The following is a 17,841-nucleotide window of genomic DNA, read 5'->3' on the forward strand; positions in this document are numbered from 1 at the left end:
CTCTCACATCTCTGATTTCACTCTCTATGCTATTATAGGTTTATAGGGCCGGCAGCAGGTTTCACTGATGTCCTAGGAGATCTCAGTTTGTTCAGTTTCCCTGTATGACCTTTTAGAACAGCTGTATTTGAAATATAATAGAACTATATGCAATCCAGTAAAGGTGAAAAGATTTATCTCTTCCTATAATAGGGAAAAATTCTATGGCAAAGGCATGCCACCAGTATGGAATACAGAAGTTAGGAAAAGGTCATTTTAATTACTGAAGTTTAACATTTTTTAAATTGTCTCCTCCCAACTAAACTTTACTTTTGGAAGAGCAGAGCTGGCTATACTCATGACCACAGCAATTACTGTAGCATCCAAATGAGTCCAGCTTTTTTGTGGTTTGGTTTTGTGCCTCTTTAGAGCAGTCAGCTGGTCAAGGAGCAACAGCTGAATATTACAAGATACTGAAAAACTGAGAGAAGCTGCAGCACAAGCAAGCAGTGGTAAACTACACCAATGAAAAACTCTTGGCTTCACTCCAATTCTCAAACAAAAGGTAAAATCCACTGGGGCTACCCTAATTTCTTCCAGAGCAGTTATTGAGGTGGAACTGGTATTTCTAAGTGCCTCTACGGCCTCCTGTCTGATGAGAGGCTTGTAGGTGGGGATGTTCCTTTCTGCATACAACCTATACATGTAATTTCTTGACAAAATCGTGTAAGTCAAATTGGGTAAGTCTTTCAGTGCCTGAGAGAAAAAAATACGTAAATTTTATTTTGGTTCTTTTTTAATGAGAAGAGCTGTTGAACATTTCTGTCACTACCAGAAACGCTTCAAAGAATAAGATATGGACAGACAGATGGATCTGAGGCCAGAGAGATGGGCAATATTAAATCCCAGAGGAGTTTTTACCAGACTATTGCAGAGTCAGTGTGGAAGCACTTGTTAGACAAGAGGGAAGATGTCCAGATCATTGTGTGATAATTAATGTGTGACTCATGTAGAGGAAAACATATCTTCAATATTCACTTGTTATTGCAGCAGAAAGGTTCCTATTACAGTATTCATATTTACTCCCCTGAAATCACAGTGCTGAATATTAATGCTGATGATGACTAATGAAGTTGCAAGCAGATTTACTTTGAAGTTAAGTTATTGGATTAATTTACTGCATGCTAGCTTTTTTTTCTGCTCATTATCTGTGGAAGTATTATAAACTCAGTTTATCTGTCAGAATAAAGGAAGACTGCGGCCAGCTAAAGCTGTGGAGCCCTTGCTGCCACATTGTTGGTACATATGAGTGCTAACCTCATCATGATGATGAGGTAGAAACAGATACATGTCAAAGATGTATAGTAAAATGTTACATTAATGATTTTATATTACATTCATAGTTTTATTTAAGTTTCTGAATTATATTGTAAGTGCTGAACAAGGTACCTTGCAACATCAGAGACCTAATTCTAACTGATATTTGGGTAAATTATTTGTTTGACAATAACTTTATATCAGACGATAGAAGCATTAAGCAGCATACTCAAACTGTCAATGATGGTAATGTTCCAGGTCCTGTACAGATATTTTTTCCAAAGCTATATCAAAACACACTTTCTGGAGATGGTAGATGTTACTGAATAGACTTAGTACAAATAACAGTGCAAAACACCGAGGAAATAATACATCTGTAAATAGGCCTATGACTTTTTCTTTTTGAGCAGTCTGAGAAAAGATGATCTGGAGTTTATTTCCTGAATCCCTCATCAGTTGAAGAGCCTTGCCAGCTGCTCTTTGAAGCAGGACTACAGGTCCTGAAGTTTTTCCTTTTTGCTGCTCTTTCTGGAAGTAACTGAGAAACACGAGGGTGAGGCAGAGGTATTTAATGGGGTCTCCAGAGATAGTTGAAATTCTGAAATGATAATCTTTATTACACAAGATGTACTATGTTGATTGTTTCCAAGGAAGTATTTAAGTGTTTTTGAAATGATATCATTTGTTTTGGAGTCATTAGTGGAGATGGAATACAAACAAGATACATATTACCTTTGCTTCCCTACTGTTTTCTCTACAGCAACTCCAGTCTGATATCACTTTTTCTGAGCTCAATAGAATGTGCAGTTAAGAAATCCTCCAACTATTTCTGTTCAGTACTATGTTTAGTACAGTGTTTTGCAGTTCCACAGAATCATGTTGAATTGTGTAGTTAATTCTTCTGTAATTTAAATAAGTACTCCACTTTCATTTAAATAATGCAGGACTGTCTGTGACAAAAGTTCTCTCTATATAAAATTCAGAAATTGCTGTAGGTCTCTAAAAAGGATGTGGAGACAAACCTAAGCATTGCATTCAAAGCCACAGCGCTTAGTGGGAAAAGTGTGCCTCTGCTCTGTGCTGCCTCAGTAATGAGTCTCAAGTTGTAGAGCAAATGAGAATTTAGATTAAGATCTGAGCTATGAAATGCAATGCATCATGCCTTATTGATAATTTTTTTCTCTTTATTGCCTGTCATCCTGATAGCTAGCTTCTCCATCTTATCATGTCTGTGTCAGTCACCAGAGCCTAAGTATGTTTAAATACCAGATTAATTGCCTTCCTTGAAACATTAACAATTCCATTCTGTGTTATTTAAAAAAATCTTGCATTTCTCTAGTGCTTTTATTACTACACATTCACGTAAAACTAGATGGTTGATTATCTTCTTTATCTTTATTTCATACCTCAAATCAGAAATTCATTTTTGCCTGTGTAAGAACACTACACATACTGAAAACCTTTAAAGTTTCTAGAAGACTGGACATATTTTCTATCAGTGTTTTTGAAGTTAGTGAACAATTGCATTTGCTGGAAATTATTTCAGGAAAGTGGAAAATACCTCAATCTATAGAAGAAGAAATACTTCTTGATTACTACTGTAATTCAGTAATTTTTCTTTTTGTTTCTGTGTGACTCTCCTGATTTACAGATAATATTGTAAACAGTAATGGGGCACAGAAATATTTCATGATGATTTTTATATCAGCCATCTTGTTTTAACACCTAAAGCAGAATGGTGTTACATTGTCATAGGTACTGTACAAGTGATCACCACTGATTGGCAGTAGATAAACTATTACAGCAAATGCAGATGCAGTAGAAGCTGCTGATCCTATGCAAATAACCCTAACAAAAAAAAAAAAGAAATAAGGCAGAAGATCAGTTCCTTAGTAACATGGTTCCAAGGTACCTTCAAAATTCATCTGTTTCTGTAAATAGGACTCTGCCATCAAATAAGAATTGCATACTATGGGAATAACAGAAACTGAATGTAATCAGTGCCAAGCTAGCAGTGAAATATGAGGCTAATCCCATATTGTGCATTTAGAGAATATAGCTGAAGATGGGCACAAATTGTAACTTGATATATGTATCCAAATATTCCATTGGTGCTCTGTGCCACTGAAATATGTCTAGCCAACATGATGTGACAGTTAGAAGCTTTAAAGATACTGCATCTACTTTGCCCTTCAAACTGCTGGAATGGTGTAACAATGGTAAAACAGTAGAGACAATAACCCAGACAGCTGAAGTCATAGTTAAGACCACTCTGCCAATTCAGGGGTGGGTAAGAGATCTGACCCACCTTCCTAAGACAGGGGTGGCCCAGGCACACACGGTGGCATGATGGGTCGCCTATCAGTCAGAGGAGCAGTCTGTCTCCCTCACCGTTGAAAGAAGAGCTTCAGAACATTCTAGGCCCAGTGACGTATCACAGTGATGCACCAAAACAAACTTTGGTTGCTCCACCACAGAAGAGTCCTGTCCAGGAAGGGAAATATCCCATTCCTAAAGATGCCTGGTACACGGATGGGTCCAGCAAGGGCAACCCAAGTAAGTGGAGAGCAGTAGTGTACCATCCTGCCACAGATACAATATGGTTCGAAGAGGGGGATGGTCAAAGCAGCCAGTGGGCAGAGCTGCAGGCTGTGTGGATGGTTATAACCAGAGAACCTGGTGACAGTATCCTGAATATTTGCACAGATAGTTGGGCTGTGTATCGGGGGCTCACTCTTTGGATCGCACAGTGGGCCACCCAGGATTGGTCTATCCACTCCCGACTAATCTGGGGCAAAGATATGTGGTTAGACATATGGAATACAGTTAAACACAGAACTGTACGTGTCTACCATGTTTCTGGTCATCAACCCCTACAGTCACCAGGAAATGATGAAGCCAACACACTGGCCCGAGTTTGATGGATTGAGAATTCACCATCTGAGAACATCACCCGCTGGTTACACCAAAAGCTGCGGAATGCTGGACAGAAGACAATGTGGGCAGCTGCTAAAGCATGGGGACTGCCTGTACAACTATCCAACATCGCTCAAGCATACTGAGACTGCGACGCTTGCTCCAAAATGAGACTGAGGTCGTTGCCTGAAACAACAGCCCATCTTGCTAGAGGACACAATCCTCTACAGAGATGTCAGGTTGATTACGTTGGGCCCCTCCCTTGATCTGAGGGGGTGAGATATGCCCTAACCTGTGTCGACACAGCAAGAGGGCTAAATGCAGGCCTATCCAGTACTAAAAGCCAACCAGGCATATACCATAAAAGCACTCACAAGATTGATGTCTGCCCATGGGACACCACAAGTCACTGAGAGCGACCAAGGGACTCACTTTATGGGTGCAATGATACAACGCTGGGCAGAAGAGAACAATATTGAGTGGCGATTCCATCTGCCATACAATCCAACGGGGGCAAGCCTTATCGAACATTATAATGGTATTCTCAAGGCTGCCCTGAAGACAGACTCTCAGTCTCTGCAGGGATGGACAAAGACACTCCATGAGACCCTGCATGACCTGAATGAAAGACCTAGAGACAGCAGACCCAGTGCCTTGAAAATGTTACAGACAACATGGGCCTCCCCACTTAGGATCCAAGTTATGGGCACCGATAATGAGGTGAGACCTCAGATTGGCTGTGAGAACAGTCTTCTGCTCCCTGCCCCTGAGAACCTAAAACCAGGCACCAGTAAAATAAGATGGCCTTGGAAAGTGCAGGTAGGACCATGATGGTGTGACCTACTTGCACCTTTGGGGAGATTATTGGAGGTGGGGGGTTCGGTAGTCCCTCCGGTAATTGGTACACGACCTGCCAATATTGTGGTCAACACTCCAGTCTTTATCGCTAGAGGGACCCCATCATGTCCCTATGGCAGATCAGGACACCCCCTTTGGGGCCTGACATAGTTGTGCAGCCACAGACATCTGGCCAAAAGGTTTGGTACAGGTGGCCAGGGCAAGCCTAAGACAGGAATACGGCCTGTATCTTACCCTGGAGGGCGGACCTTCCCCTCTTGGTACCTTTGAAACACCTATATTACTCCCCATGAGTCTATGAGTCACCGGAAGGTACTAAATAATGCTGAAGTGTTCCAGAGTTGCTGTAAGATCATGTGCAACATCCAGTGATGGTCTACCTGGGACTGATGATCCATAGGATGGACCTGCACTATGTGACCACATGCTTCCAGCAGACACCACCGAGCACTGGCCCAAAGAAGAATACAATCTATATGCCAATCGTCATTCATCCCGGATTACACCAATATGCATTGCAACAGGCAATTATGTAAGCGTCACAATGTACTGGGACTCTGTATTAAGGAGGGCTCACCCTATTGTTACTTGATCAGTGGTTCATGTTGTGAAGGGGTGGAGTATGGGAACTGTTGAATCATGGCCCGATCACTGATTGATCACCTGAGATGAGTACTGAGTCAGCTGCAGGGGCACAGGTGAAGGTAATGTACCTGTGTGATTAGAAGGGGTGGAGCCTGGCTCCACCTCTCCCAGACCCCATTTAGGGGCTGACCACCACCAGGGAAGGATCTGTTCTTGGAGATTCCTCCTGTGTGGAGTCAGTGGCGAGCCTCCACCATCATAAAGGTGAGCCCCTCTGTTTTTCCTGGTTGTCTGTATACTGTCTTCATAAGCCTTCCGAAAATATACCATCTTCTGCACTATTTTCTTTGAGCCCCATTCTTGGGGGTTATTTGCCCTACGCTTTCCTACAACAGAATTACATTTTTTGGCCTTAACTATTACTTTTCCTGACATTTCTATATTCTGTAAAAGCCCTATGAATCATACAATCAGGCTCTTGATATTAGCTGCATGAATATAGATGTTCTTTCTTACCAAACTTCTCCTTCTGTATGATCCAATGGAAACAGCCATAGGATTCTTGAAATTCTATTTTTAACCACGTACATAATTTTTTGCAAATGAGCAAATAATGTAAGTTATCTTGAGTCTAGATCTGTAGGAACAGAACTGAATCAGTAACTCACTTTGTTTGGATCTATGAGATGGTTTTCAGGCTTTTCAGTAACTACACTTGAACAAGTAGCCTAGATGGTTGAGCCATGACCCATTTGAGCCACCCCACTCTTGCAGACATTTTATTTTCTAAGAATGTCTAGAGAAAATTTCCAGAGTATTTAAATGTAACAAAGAAATGTCCAAGTGCTCATGGGATGATGTTGGAGGCAGCTTGTTGTGCTGTGAATGGGTTAAAAATTCAGCTTAGAAAGAATTAGTGTAAAGTCCAGGTCTGTGACCTATGTCATGGTTGCAACTGTGTGGTTGCCTGACTGCATTGTTGGTTCAGCAATTCAAAAGCAAAAATGTGATTTTTTTTTTTTCCTTGCAGAGTTCTGTTAGCATATTTTAAGTTTAGCATACGCTATATTTTTTTACTTTCTCTTTTGTGTTTTCTTACATTCTTTCTTTTCACTTCACAGTACACAGTGTGTTGTTTTCTTCTGTGTTTTAGGAACTGTCCTTTTCTTTCCCTTCACTCTTTCATGTTAATTTTTTGCAGAAGTATTCTCCCTCTTGTATGCGTATCTCCATATTCTCTCTCATGCATCCTACTCATTTTCTAAAATGTTGGTTCATTAGAATAATGGGGAAAGAGCATGTTTTGGCTGGATTCAAACAACAATTCACAAGCTTATTTAGAAGACAGAATTGTGGAGGCAGTATTCCCATACTGTGGTAGTTGCTTAGACACAGATCTTTGCAAAAAGATCTTAAAGCTAACAGAACCTCTTTGGCACTGAATCCATTATAAATGATGTAACAACTATGACATTAAACAATTCAATAGATTTTTTTCTTGGTATTTTTGTTAACAAGTATCTGTGAGGAAAAAGTTAACTCCTTATTTTTTTATTTTTCCTACAGTGTTATTTCAGTTGCTGAGTGCTTCCCCTGAGGTCCTTAATTTCTGTGCTTGAATTAATGGAAGAGCAGCCTGGCTGAGGATGAAGACAGTTCTAGTCTGACTGTCTTGATCCAGAGGTGAAAACATATACAATTTCCAGTTACTCAACAAAATCACACCACGCAGATTTTTTTCTATTTTCTACAGAGCTGACTTTGAGAGAAAATAGGTCATGGCTCTCTTGCTATACAATCATTTTAAAGACCTTTGGTTTCCTATTTCACAGAAACTTAACACATTAAATTTTAAAAACAGAACAAATGGAAAAGTGTATCTTCGAATAGTCACGTTAACTACAAGGTCAGTTGCTTTTCCACATCAAATATCAGTGCATGGCGCTCACAGACTGCTGTCTTACACAACTTAACAAACTCTGCCATTTTCTCAATTAAGCACTCAACTTGAAACAACCACATTACCATACAAGGCACTTAGAGGAAATAGTATCAATACTCTCACTCCCTGAAAAGTGGAAACCTTGATTGCTGTTAATTTTGGGGGAATCATTGTATCTTGAAGTGAGTAACCTTGGAAATTTATTTAAAAGGTCAGCAGTGGAGAAACTGAGCAATGGAAACTAGGATGGCCTAAAAAGAAGATAATGGCAGTTTGAGATGCATCTGCATTGCCTCTCAAATTCATCCGGGAGCTGGTGTGGAAGCTGCTGCACTGGGGAATGATGGTGAGATTCATAAATGGGAGAAAAATGTACAGATGATTACTTCCATTACATGTCCAGCTAGCATCCTGTTGCAAAAGCATCATAGTTCCATGTGCTTATAGTTTTAACTGTTCTCAGAAAACACCTAATAAAATAACCAAGTCTAAAAATGAAATCTTACCTATAACTTTTCCTAGGAAGAGTGCCTTTGGGGAATTGAACTGAATTTCAGATGCTGCTGGCAGGCTGTAACTTGCTGGAGGATAGTGATCAATCTGTGAAAAGAGAAGTGATGAATATTTCAAACTGATCCTCCTGCTTACATTGCTACTGAATGAGGCCTACTTTCTGGAGTTTATGCCTATACTTACAACTTTGTCTGACATGCTCTGCTTCATTTTGATAAATGGGAAAAAAACAGTTAATATTCCTCCTTTCACATCTGCCATCTGTAAGGTACCTAAAGCTTGGAGAGTATGATATTGGATATTTATGCTTTTTGGTTGTTGTAGAATTATTTCAGTTTTTACTTTCATACTTCCCTATAATTATTTAAAATAACAGAAATGACATCATACTCAACAACAAAATAACATGTTACGCTAATACATGATTTTCATTTGGGACCAGTGTTACTGCTAGATCTAGATTTATACACTTTGCTGATATGATAATAGGTGGGAATTTGAGACTAATGTACATGTTGCCCATTCTTATCTCTGAAAATTCATAAATTAACAAGACATTTTTGAACTTTGTTTATTATTTTCTTGTTGAAAATGCTGTTCATCTTAATTGAAATGACACCTATAGAAATCTAAGAAATATATTCTAGAATAATTGATATAGCTAAATAATTTATTCTATAGAAAACTACCTGATATGGCACAGCAATCATTTTACATTAACGTATTTCTTCCTGGTTTTGAGTTTTTGATGTTCCAGAAAAATGTGGGGAGAGGAAAAACAACAAATGGCCTATGCTAGTAATAACACTATTAAGCTGGTTCAATACAACTCAATAGTTGTGATGTTCTTAATTTATAAAGGTGATACAGGTGAATTTTCACTTCTGCTGTTATTTTCTTCTTTTCCTTTAACTGTTTGTTGCACAAGCTTAAAGAAAACAGAACAACAATTATTTTTTATTTTTTATTACTCTTGTCTTACTAAGGTGGGAAATATTCTTATTTCAGAAAACAAATAGTAATGGTTCAGACCTCAGCACTGCCATGATACTTAACAGAAAGGTTATTAAATAGTATAGTATATAGAACTGACCCTTAAAATGTCATCTAGTACAACACTCTTGCAATGAACAGAGATATTTACAGCTAGATCAGGTTGCTATCCAGTCTGACCTTGAATGTCTCCAGGGATGGGGAATCTACCGCATCACTGAGCTACCTATTCCAGCATCTCAACACTCTTACTGTAAAAACTACTTCCTTATAACCAATCTGAATTTATTCTAATTTGGAGCCACTTCACCTTGACAGCAGATCCTCCTAGAGTCTGTCCGCTTCTTTCTTATAGACCTCCTTCAGATACTTAAAGGCTGCTATTGGCTCTCCCAAGAACCTTCTCCAGGTTGAACAGCCCCAGCTGTCTCAGCCTGTCCTCACAGGGGATGTGTTCCATCCCCTGGATCATTTTTGTGTCGTTTCTCTGGATGTGCTCCAACAGGTCTATGTCTCTCTTGTGCTGAGGACTTCTCTATTTTATCAAGATAAGCTGTGATTTATTTTCAAAATGTCTCATATCAATAGCTTCTTATACTACATGGTTACATTTTTTTCAGCTCCGAGCTAAGAAAATATTCTTGTGACTTCTGACTGAGTACAAGAGCTTAGTTGCTATGGCCAAACTGATTGCTAAGGCATTGAACAAGCGGAAGTAATGCATAGCTCTGCTCTAGAAAATGGTCTGACTTTGCCTTTCTGTTGCTCTCCTTTTCAGTAATATATTGCAGCATGACAATATGGAAATAAAGTATCTCTAGGGATTTTAAATTTCTTTTAGAAGGAAGGTCTCTACTATTAACTGAACAAATGATTATTCTTTTTTCTGTGAACTGATCTTTTTTCTTGACTATTAGGAAAAAAATATTACAGTCAGATTTTAGCTATGGTTTACATGTTTACCAGTGGTTTAAGTCCTGCATATTTAAAACATGTTCAGTTCAGCTGCTACATAATTTGTGGACACTGTTTGGCTGGTTTATTTCAAATCATGTACTGAACTGCCCAATGTCACTTGATCTTGTTAAATGCTAGCCAAATCAGTCATTAAATGCATCATTGCATTGCCCAAAGCATGCTGTAGATGCATAATTGCCTAGAAAATGAAGGAAATTGATAAATAAGGATGTTTTGATAATATAACTACTATTACCACATCTAGTCCTGGGGCAAACATTTTCAAAATGAGAAAGAATGGGACAAATTTCAGAGAAGTGTTAAAAATAATTTTATAGCTCAAAAATATTTGACTTCTCATGATAAGATAAACTAGTTCAATTTATTTAGCTTTTACAGACAAGAATGAAAGATGTTTTAATTAGCATTCCTAAGAATATGTGAAGAGGTATGACATCTGATACCAAACAACTCTGTCCTTTATGGCATAGATACACAGTTCCCAAAGCTGAATACTGACGTCTGCAGAGTAAAAATGTAAATTATTTGCAAATACTTTACAGGATTTACACTTAGAAAAATTACCTTGTCCTTATCCTCCAATTGGCTATAATCTAAAGTCTTTACTTCAGATGAGCAAATGAGATAGAGCCTTTCTAGAAAATTTGTTACACTACTCTCATTACTTTTTGGGTTAGCTACAGAGTATCATTTGGTGAAATTTTATGGGTTGTGTTAAGTCATAAACAGATATCAAATACAGTCACATTCTTTTCAAGCTTCAAAACACACAAATCATTAGATGTGATTCTACACTGCAATAGAGATAGTAGGTGAAATCACAGTCTCATCTGTCTCTGAGAAATTTCCTTCTCACTTTAACGAGAACAAAGCTTAATCTTTAATTACATTCATTGCATTTCTGCCCAAGACTATAGGCAGTGCGTTCTTCTACTTTACCTGTTTGTTATTGCTTGCCATTTATTTTATACTTCAGATTATATACAGTTAATTCAAAACTAACTTACTTTTTAAGCATCCCAGTGTTTGTGATGTTATCTCTACTTCTGTAGTGCCAAGTAAAAGAGATCAAAATGGAAATAAGAGAACAGACCTACAAACATTCTGCTTTTTCTGGGTTTCAGATGGGTCGAGAGCAAATCTTTCAGTAATTATTTTTCATGGAATCCAGATATTTCTAACTACTTGCCTCTGGTGAAACTGGAAAATAGTGATCTGTACAAACATATTTGCAAGGCTGTTCTGAATTTCATGAGTAGCTGGGGTCAGAATACTTTTTTTTTTTTTTTTAGGATAATTCTGAATCTTACAAACAGTAGAGATCAGGGCAAGACTTCCATGAAGCCTGTGGATTATGGTCACTTTGCATGGTCAACAACTGGTATTAGAATCACAGAATCACCAAGGTTGGAAAAGACCTCCAAGATCATCTAGTCCAAACATCCTCCTACTGCCTATATTTCCCCCCTAAACCATGTCGTTTTTTGATCACATTTTATTGTTGTGTAAATCCTGTCTACTATAGTTCTTCAGATGGTTCTAGCATGAAAGTGGAAACTGTCAGGTGTCCTTTCATAAGGTCTTCTGAGTTCATCCTCTTAGTCTTGGATGACTCCATTGCAGTTGCGACCCCTGTTGACTATGGGAGGCATGACTCTGGAGATGGAAAGATTTCATCTCCCTTAAGACCCTCTAAGTGGGATGAAACACCTATGCTAGGGAGTTTATCTACGACCTTCTTAAAAGTAAAGTTACTGATGAGTGAATCACCCATGAAAACTTGGCATAGAACGATATGGTTTTTATGATATGAAAAATACTCTGCTGAACCATGAAGGCTTCTACTGAAGTCAAACAAAATAAAGCTTGCCTTATAAAAACTACAGCTCAGCTCTTGAAATGTCATTTACTGGGATAATGTGTTTTACATCTGTGAGTGGACTTTTCCTTGTTCACAGGTGAATTAATGAAGCCTTTGAGGTGTTTTTGGTTACTAGTATTTGGTATTTTAGTTGAGGTGAGAAAGAGGAATTGTTAGCCAATCTCAGTTTTGTGCCCTTCATTTCAACAATGGAGAATATGCTTTTGTCTTGGAATTTATGTCATTTTTCTTTTCTGATACCTGTCAATCACATATCTTTAATCTTGCCCTTGAGAAATATTTGTTCTTGTGCTTATGTTGTGGATATACAATAATGTGGATGCATTTATTTTAAAGCTCAACTTGATATAAGTTGGCTTAGCAATAGGGATCAGTATATTAGCTTAAGAAACAATATATTAATTTAGTAAAGGGAATCAGTGCATGTCAGCTAGTTCTAAAACTTTCCAGTTTAACTTTGCTTGGTGTGATCCTGCTTCACAGAAGCACTGAAGTTGCAATAAGACTACTTTTAGCCTTGAGTCCACCAGGTGCAAGTACTTTTCTTGAGTTACACGTAAACTGTTTTGAGTTATAGTGCACCAAGGAAGAAAGTTGTTCATTACGGCATAAAGAGCAATGGCAATTTGACAAATGGTGAAAAAACAGCTTAAGATCAGCCAAAAGTCACTGTGATGAAGCAGGAGGAGAATTAAAAGGGAGGAAGCAAGTGGTCATATGACCACTTTAGATGCAACCACATATGTTCAGAGGGACATTTGCAAATATTGAGTTTTTTAAAAAAAAATATGTATGCCAATGTTTTGCATATGTATGTCTTAACTGTCTAAATGTAGAACCTGAACTGTGAGAGAACACATGCACTTCATTTATTGAGTCTCTTGGTACATCCTGTAAGGAATAAAGGAATGCTCCTTTATAACATCAGATTGGAGTTAGAGAGATTTCTTCCCAGATTTCAGATGACAAACTCAAATTCCAATTGACCAGAGAGTAGCTCTGACTTTATATAATAATCAGTTATCTCCTGGCTTCCAGCACTGGATAAAGTCTTGTATTGTTTAATAATGAGTTTTTTACAGTGAGAATCATGAGAAAACTCTGACTCTCACAGTTCATATGGCAGCAATTTATTGCCTGACTGCAGATTTTTTTAAAATCTCTGTCACTACAAGGTTATTATAGCGAGTCAGAAAGACAGATATTTTGAGCATGAACTTGCTGTTGCTACTTCAGAAATCCTAAGTGCTCTTGGCTTGAAAATTTGATGAGAAATAAATCCTTCTTGTGACAGACTCATACCACGTGCAAGTGTGAGCAGCAGCACCTGGTAAGCAAGCTGTCTTGTTTAAAAGTAAACAAGCCAGCTGCTCTTAAGGTTGGAGAAGAATTTAGCAGGAAATAGAAGTCTATTTAAATGCTAATTGCTTAGATCTGCAAGAGAAAAACCTTACTTTATGATCTGTCCTCTGGACACTGAGAAAAATTGTATTTCTATCATATGTTTTTTACTTGAAAGCAGTTCTCATTTTCAAGATCAGTCTACTTAACAGGTCCATCCCTGTTCCTACCTGATTTATGTAACCAGATTAAGTAACAAAATCATCCTCTTATGAAAAACAGAACTGGATAGAAAGCCTTTTCAGGATATATAAGGGTGGTATTTCTGGATTTTTCTTTATATGGGTTCCCTACTTTCCCTACTCTTGTACGTATGTGCATCAAAATGGAGCCTAGTTTAAAGGAGATTCAAATGGATCTGCTTTCTGATTACATAAAACAGCTGTGTTCTAAGATGATTAAATTAAGAGATGTTTACCTCAGTGGAGGAACTCTAAAAATGTTTCTTGCTCTTAAAAGCCCTAGGTGACAACTACCTCATAATATACTGGGAAGAAAAATCATCAAATTTTAAATGTAGGTGAGGTGATGCATTAACTGTATACCTAAATGAGTGTGTATTTTCTGAATGTGCAAGATACTTGATCTGATTTCTTCAGCAAATCATAAAAGCACTAAGGTTGAAAAAGACTTCTAAGATCATCTGATCCAACCATCAACCATTAATAACTTATTTAGTCTTGCAACTATCTAAATCAGTTACATATGACTCCAAAGAATATATGCCACACATCTCCCAAACATAAACCTTTAATAACAGAGGGCAATCTAAATGCAGATCCTCTTTAGCTTCTGTTTAGCAGTGAGAGAAAAAAAATCAAAACGCTTCAGCATGCAATAAAGATGCGCATATCAAAGTACAGCACCTGGCCTCCCAAAATCTGAAAAGCTGTTAAAAATATCACTAACATATTTTTCAGTATATATATCATTTTATAAATTTTCTAATTTTTTTGATGATTCTACTCCAGTACATCTAGTGCTAATTTTAATTGACAACCTCAGTCAATGATGCTGTAATCCACTGAAATTGTTTCCTTTTAGTGCCTGGAAAAAACACTTTCAGGGATCTATTTTTCATCTGTAGACATTATACTGTGACAGCTACACTTTTGGCTTAGTTCCCAAGGAGACTTCCTCTATTTATTTTTCATTTGTTACTGTTTTATTTATTTCCTTCTTATGAACTATGAAGTCCATATCAATTCATCCAGTCTACCTGACTCTCCTGTCAAGAAAACTGTTCTTGTACCCTGCTGCAATCTCCCTGTTTGCAGATGGGATAGCCAGGGAATGAAAACAGTGTTCTGTAATAACTATACAGAAAAGTCTGTCTAGAAACATTGATTTCATCTTGCAGAGGTCTCCTCAGTTCTTTAAATACTATGATGTTATCTCTAAGATTATTGAACTAAGACACAAAGAGATAAAGTTCCTGTCAGTGAGGTACTGAAAACTAAGTAGGCAAGAAGTACATGTGCCATCAATAATACTCTCCTGTCTTAGACTCCTGCCACATAAACACTGAAGCATCTGCTCATCTTTGCTTGTGTGAAGAGCAAAGATGACCTATTTCACTGGACAACAGGATAAACATAAATTTTAAGACATTCTTATTTGCAGACTCAGGTCTTAAGGCATGTTTTTTACTTGTCTGTGTATCAGAATCTACTGCCATTTAAGGTTATCCCTTCTAGTTTTCAGCTATCGTTCCAGAATAGTGGAAGTTTATTCTCTCAGGTTATTTCCCAGTCAGATGTTTCTGAGTATCTACAATGACATATATATTATCCCAGCTGTCATCACACTGGAGCAAGGATTTGAACAAATACAATTCAGTGCAATAGAAATTAGCTTTTGCTAACTTCTAGGAGTGAGATTTCCAAGCAGAACACCATCTACTGTATTTTTATTTCCTAACTTGCACTGATATCTTCAGGGGAAAGGATGTCGTCAAATTACAAAATGCTACAAGCAATAAACTAGATGGAACCCAAACATATTTATTGTCTGCTTACCTGCAGTATTATGTCCCGTTCGTTCCGTGTGATGTTAACAGTATGAGGCTGTCCGTTTGCCATGTTTCTGTGGTCAACATCGATGTTATATGGTTCCTTGGTACCTCCTAGGCTGTACCGAATTTGCAGATTCCCTAATGAAAGAAATGTGAAAAGTACCATCAGGAATGTTGATATTTATTCACCAGCTATTTTCCCCTCTTTATTTCCACATAGAACTATTACCACTTTGCATTTAAATTATTCTCATAGCTGCTATCTGCTGTAGGAGAATTTTAAAAATGGCTAGTGTTTCAGATTATAAAGCTACTGGGCTGAAAACAGCTTCCAGTTTGCAGCTCAGAAACATGACGGTGACCAGCATCTCAAAAACAGTGTTTGTACATTCTCTGTTTTGCAAACTGTACAAATCACAGCTATGCCTTGAATAATACAGATAATTATTTCAAATTTGAGCACATTAAGTAGCACATTACTGTTGAGATTATTATACCTGCTGTAGTAAAATTATTTGAAGTTATACTAATCAAGAGATTTTTTAAAGAATAGAATGATATGCCTTGAATAAAGTGAAATTGCAACAAATAAACACTGGCATACAATCAACACTGGGGATTTCCTTGCTCTCATATTTAATTGTGTTTGACATATGAACATCTGGATTTTATGGAAATTTAATAATATGCAGTAGAATGAAAACTTCAGGTTGTATTGTTAGAAAAAATAATCAAAAGTAATAAACTGATATGCAGCCAATTTTTTATTTTCTAAACAAAAGTGAAGTGTCTACTGTTCATAGCAGATTTTAACATTCCATTGAAAGAAAGAATTTTAAAAATGGAAATGTAGACCTCATTATTGATAGAAACCTGAAATGTTCTGGGACAGGAAAGTAGCTCAAGACCTTTAAAACTACATGATTTTCAAGAGTCACAAAGGCGCTATTTGGAACTGAGATACGTTATCTTTTTATATTCCACCAGAAAAGGGTTTATCTCCAACATCCAATCATTATCAAATTGTTTTATAATGTATTCTATGTTACATCCACATTTAGTCACCTCAGTCATAGATGGATTTTCAGAAGAACAGTGCATTACTGATACAAGTTGTAACAATATCTTTATGCTTGCTAGTGTTTGTTCATGGATACCCCTGCCATGCAATTCATTTAGGTAGAGAAAAGACCAGTATCTCTGAACCAAGGAGACAAAGTAGATCTGCTGTGTCTTTTTCCTAAGGAAATAGGAGGTCTTGGATATGTAACACAACTCTGAGTAACTTCTGCATACATCTTGGAAAACTTCTGCATATGGAACACAAGTTATGTATATATACAGAAGATATTTTGTGTAAGCCATGCATGATAGAAGGATTACCCCCAAGCATCCAGTGCTGCTATTAAAGAATGTCTACTTTCTAGCACTCCATCTTGAGTCTTAGTTTCCTGATCAACTGTCTTATAGTAAAAACAGTTTCCATTGACACTGCCTTTAAATATGAACAGTTTATTTCAGTGCCTACATGTGAATGCCTATTTGTCACCTCCAAAATGCTATGCATGGATCTGCCTGTTACAGCAGTTTTTTAAGAAATGATTTATTGTTTTTGTCTGTTTGTTTGCTTTGAGGAGTTGAAAAAGTCGGCTAGTGAAACCCCTCAACATTGAAGAGTTGCATCAGACAAAATCTAGTAAAGCAGAATCAGTATTCAGGTGAATTTTACTTTTAAATGACAAGGTTAAAAATAATTTCTCTCTAGTTCAGAGTTCAGCTGAATGTCAAAATGGTGTTATTATCAATTATTCCTTCAATGGAAAGAGTCCAAATTAGTTGCTTACCAGATGGCTTGACAAGCACTGCCATGAAGTCTTGGGTATAGGAACTGATATACAAAAGGACACAAGGGGACTTAGTGGTACTGAAGCTGAAGCTGAGTTCTTCTTTATTCAGGTTGTGGTTGGTTGCTGTAATCGCAGGATCTGTAGAACTCAACAGTGTTCGGCTAACTAAATCCTTCATGCTAGTCCCTGAGGAATGGAAATTATAACGAAGCCACATTCCCTCTTCAAAAAATGCTCCAACATCTTGAAAATAAGAAACAAAAAAATCCCAATATTTAAGTTAAGAGTGTCATTGTTTTATAATGAGAATGAAAAGGCATGTCACCTAACTATAGCTCCCAGAAGGTGCTTCACAAAGTTTTCAAAGCACAAAATGTCATCTTTAAATACTCCTGAGAGAAAATAAAACTACTGTTTCCAGAATTAATACTTTAATCAGAAAAAAATTGTTATTATTTTGCAGTATGATGAAGCTCTGCCTATTTTTAATTCTGAAAACATAATTCAAGGTTCACACTTATAGTAAAGGCTGATTTTGAGAGGCCCCTGTGGGAACCACTGCACAGTTACCTATAATTTGTAGAGTATAGTCTTCTTAGTCTATTGGGAATTGCTG

At 37.4% G+C, this 17,841-nt stretch overlaps 1 protein-coding gene across 1 annotated transcript in view; it reads right to left on the minus strand.

Annotated features, from left to right (window-relative positions):
- Positions 1 to 17,841, minus strand: part of CNTNAP2 (contactin associated protein 2) — a 677,682-nt gene that overhangs the window by 40,996 nt on the left and 618,845 nt on the right. Inside the window, exons 19-21 of the mRNA XM_065752999.1 lie at positions 17,223 to 17,468; positions 15,383 to 15,516; positions 8,104 to 8,197 (exon numbers count right to left, since the gene is read on the minus strand). Coding sequence (XP_065609071.1) covers positions 8,104 to 8,197; positions 15,383 to 15,516; positions 17,223 to 17,468 — 474 coding nt within the window. The remainder of the gene's footprint in view (positions 1 to 8,103; positions 8,198 to 15,382; positions 15,517 to 17,222; positions 17,469 to 17,841) is intronic.

This window comes from Cyrtonyx montezumae, unplaced genomic scaffold (genome assembly GCF_038088225.1).
Source record: "Cyrtonyx montezumae isolate F1298 unplaced genomic scaffold, pur_monq_1.0 scaffold_8, whole genome shotgun sequence".
Lineage (NCBI taxonomy): Eukaryota > Metazoa > Chordata > Aves > Galliformes > Odontophoridae > Cyrtonyx > Cyrtonyx montezumae.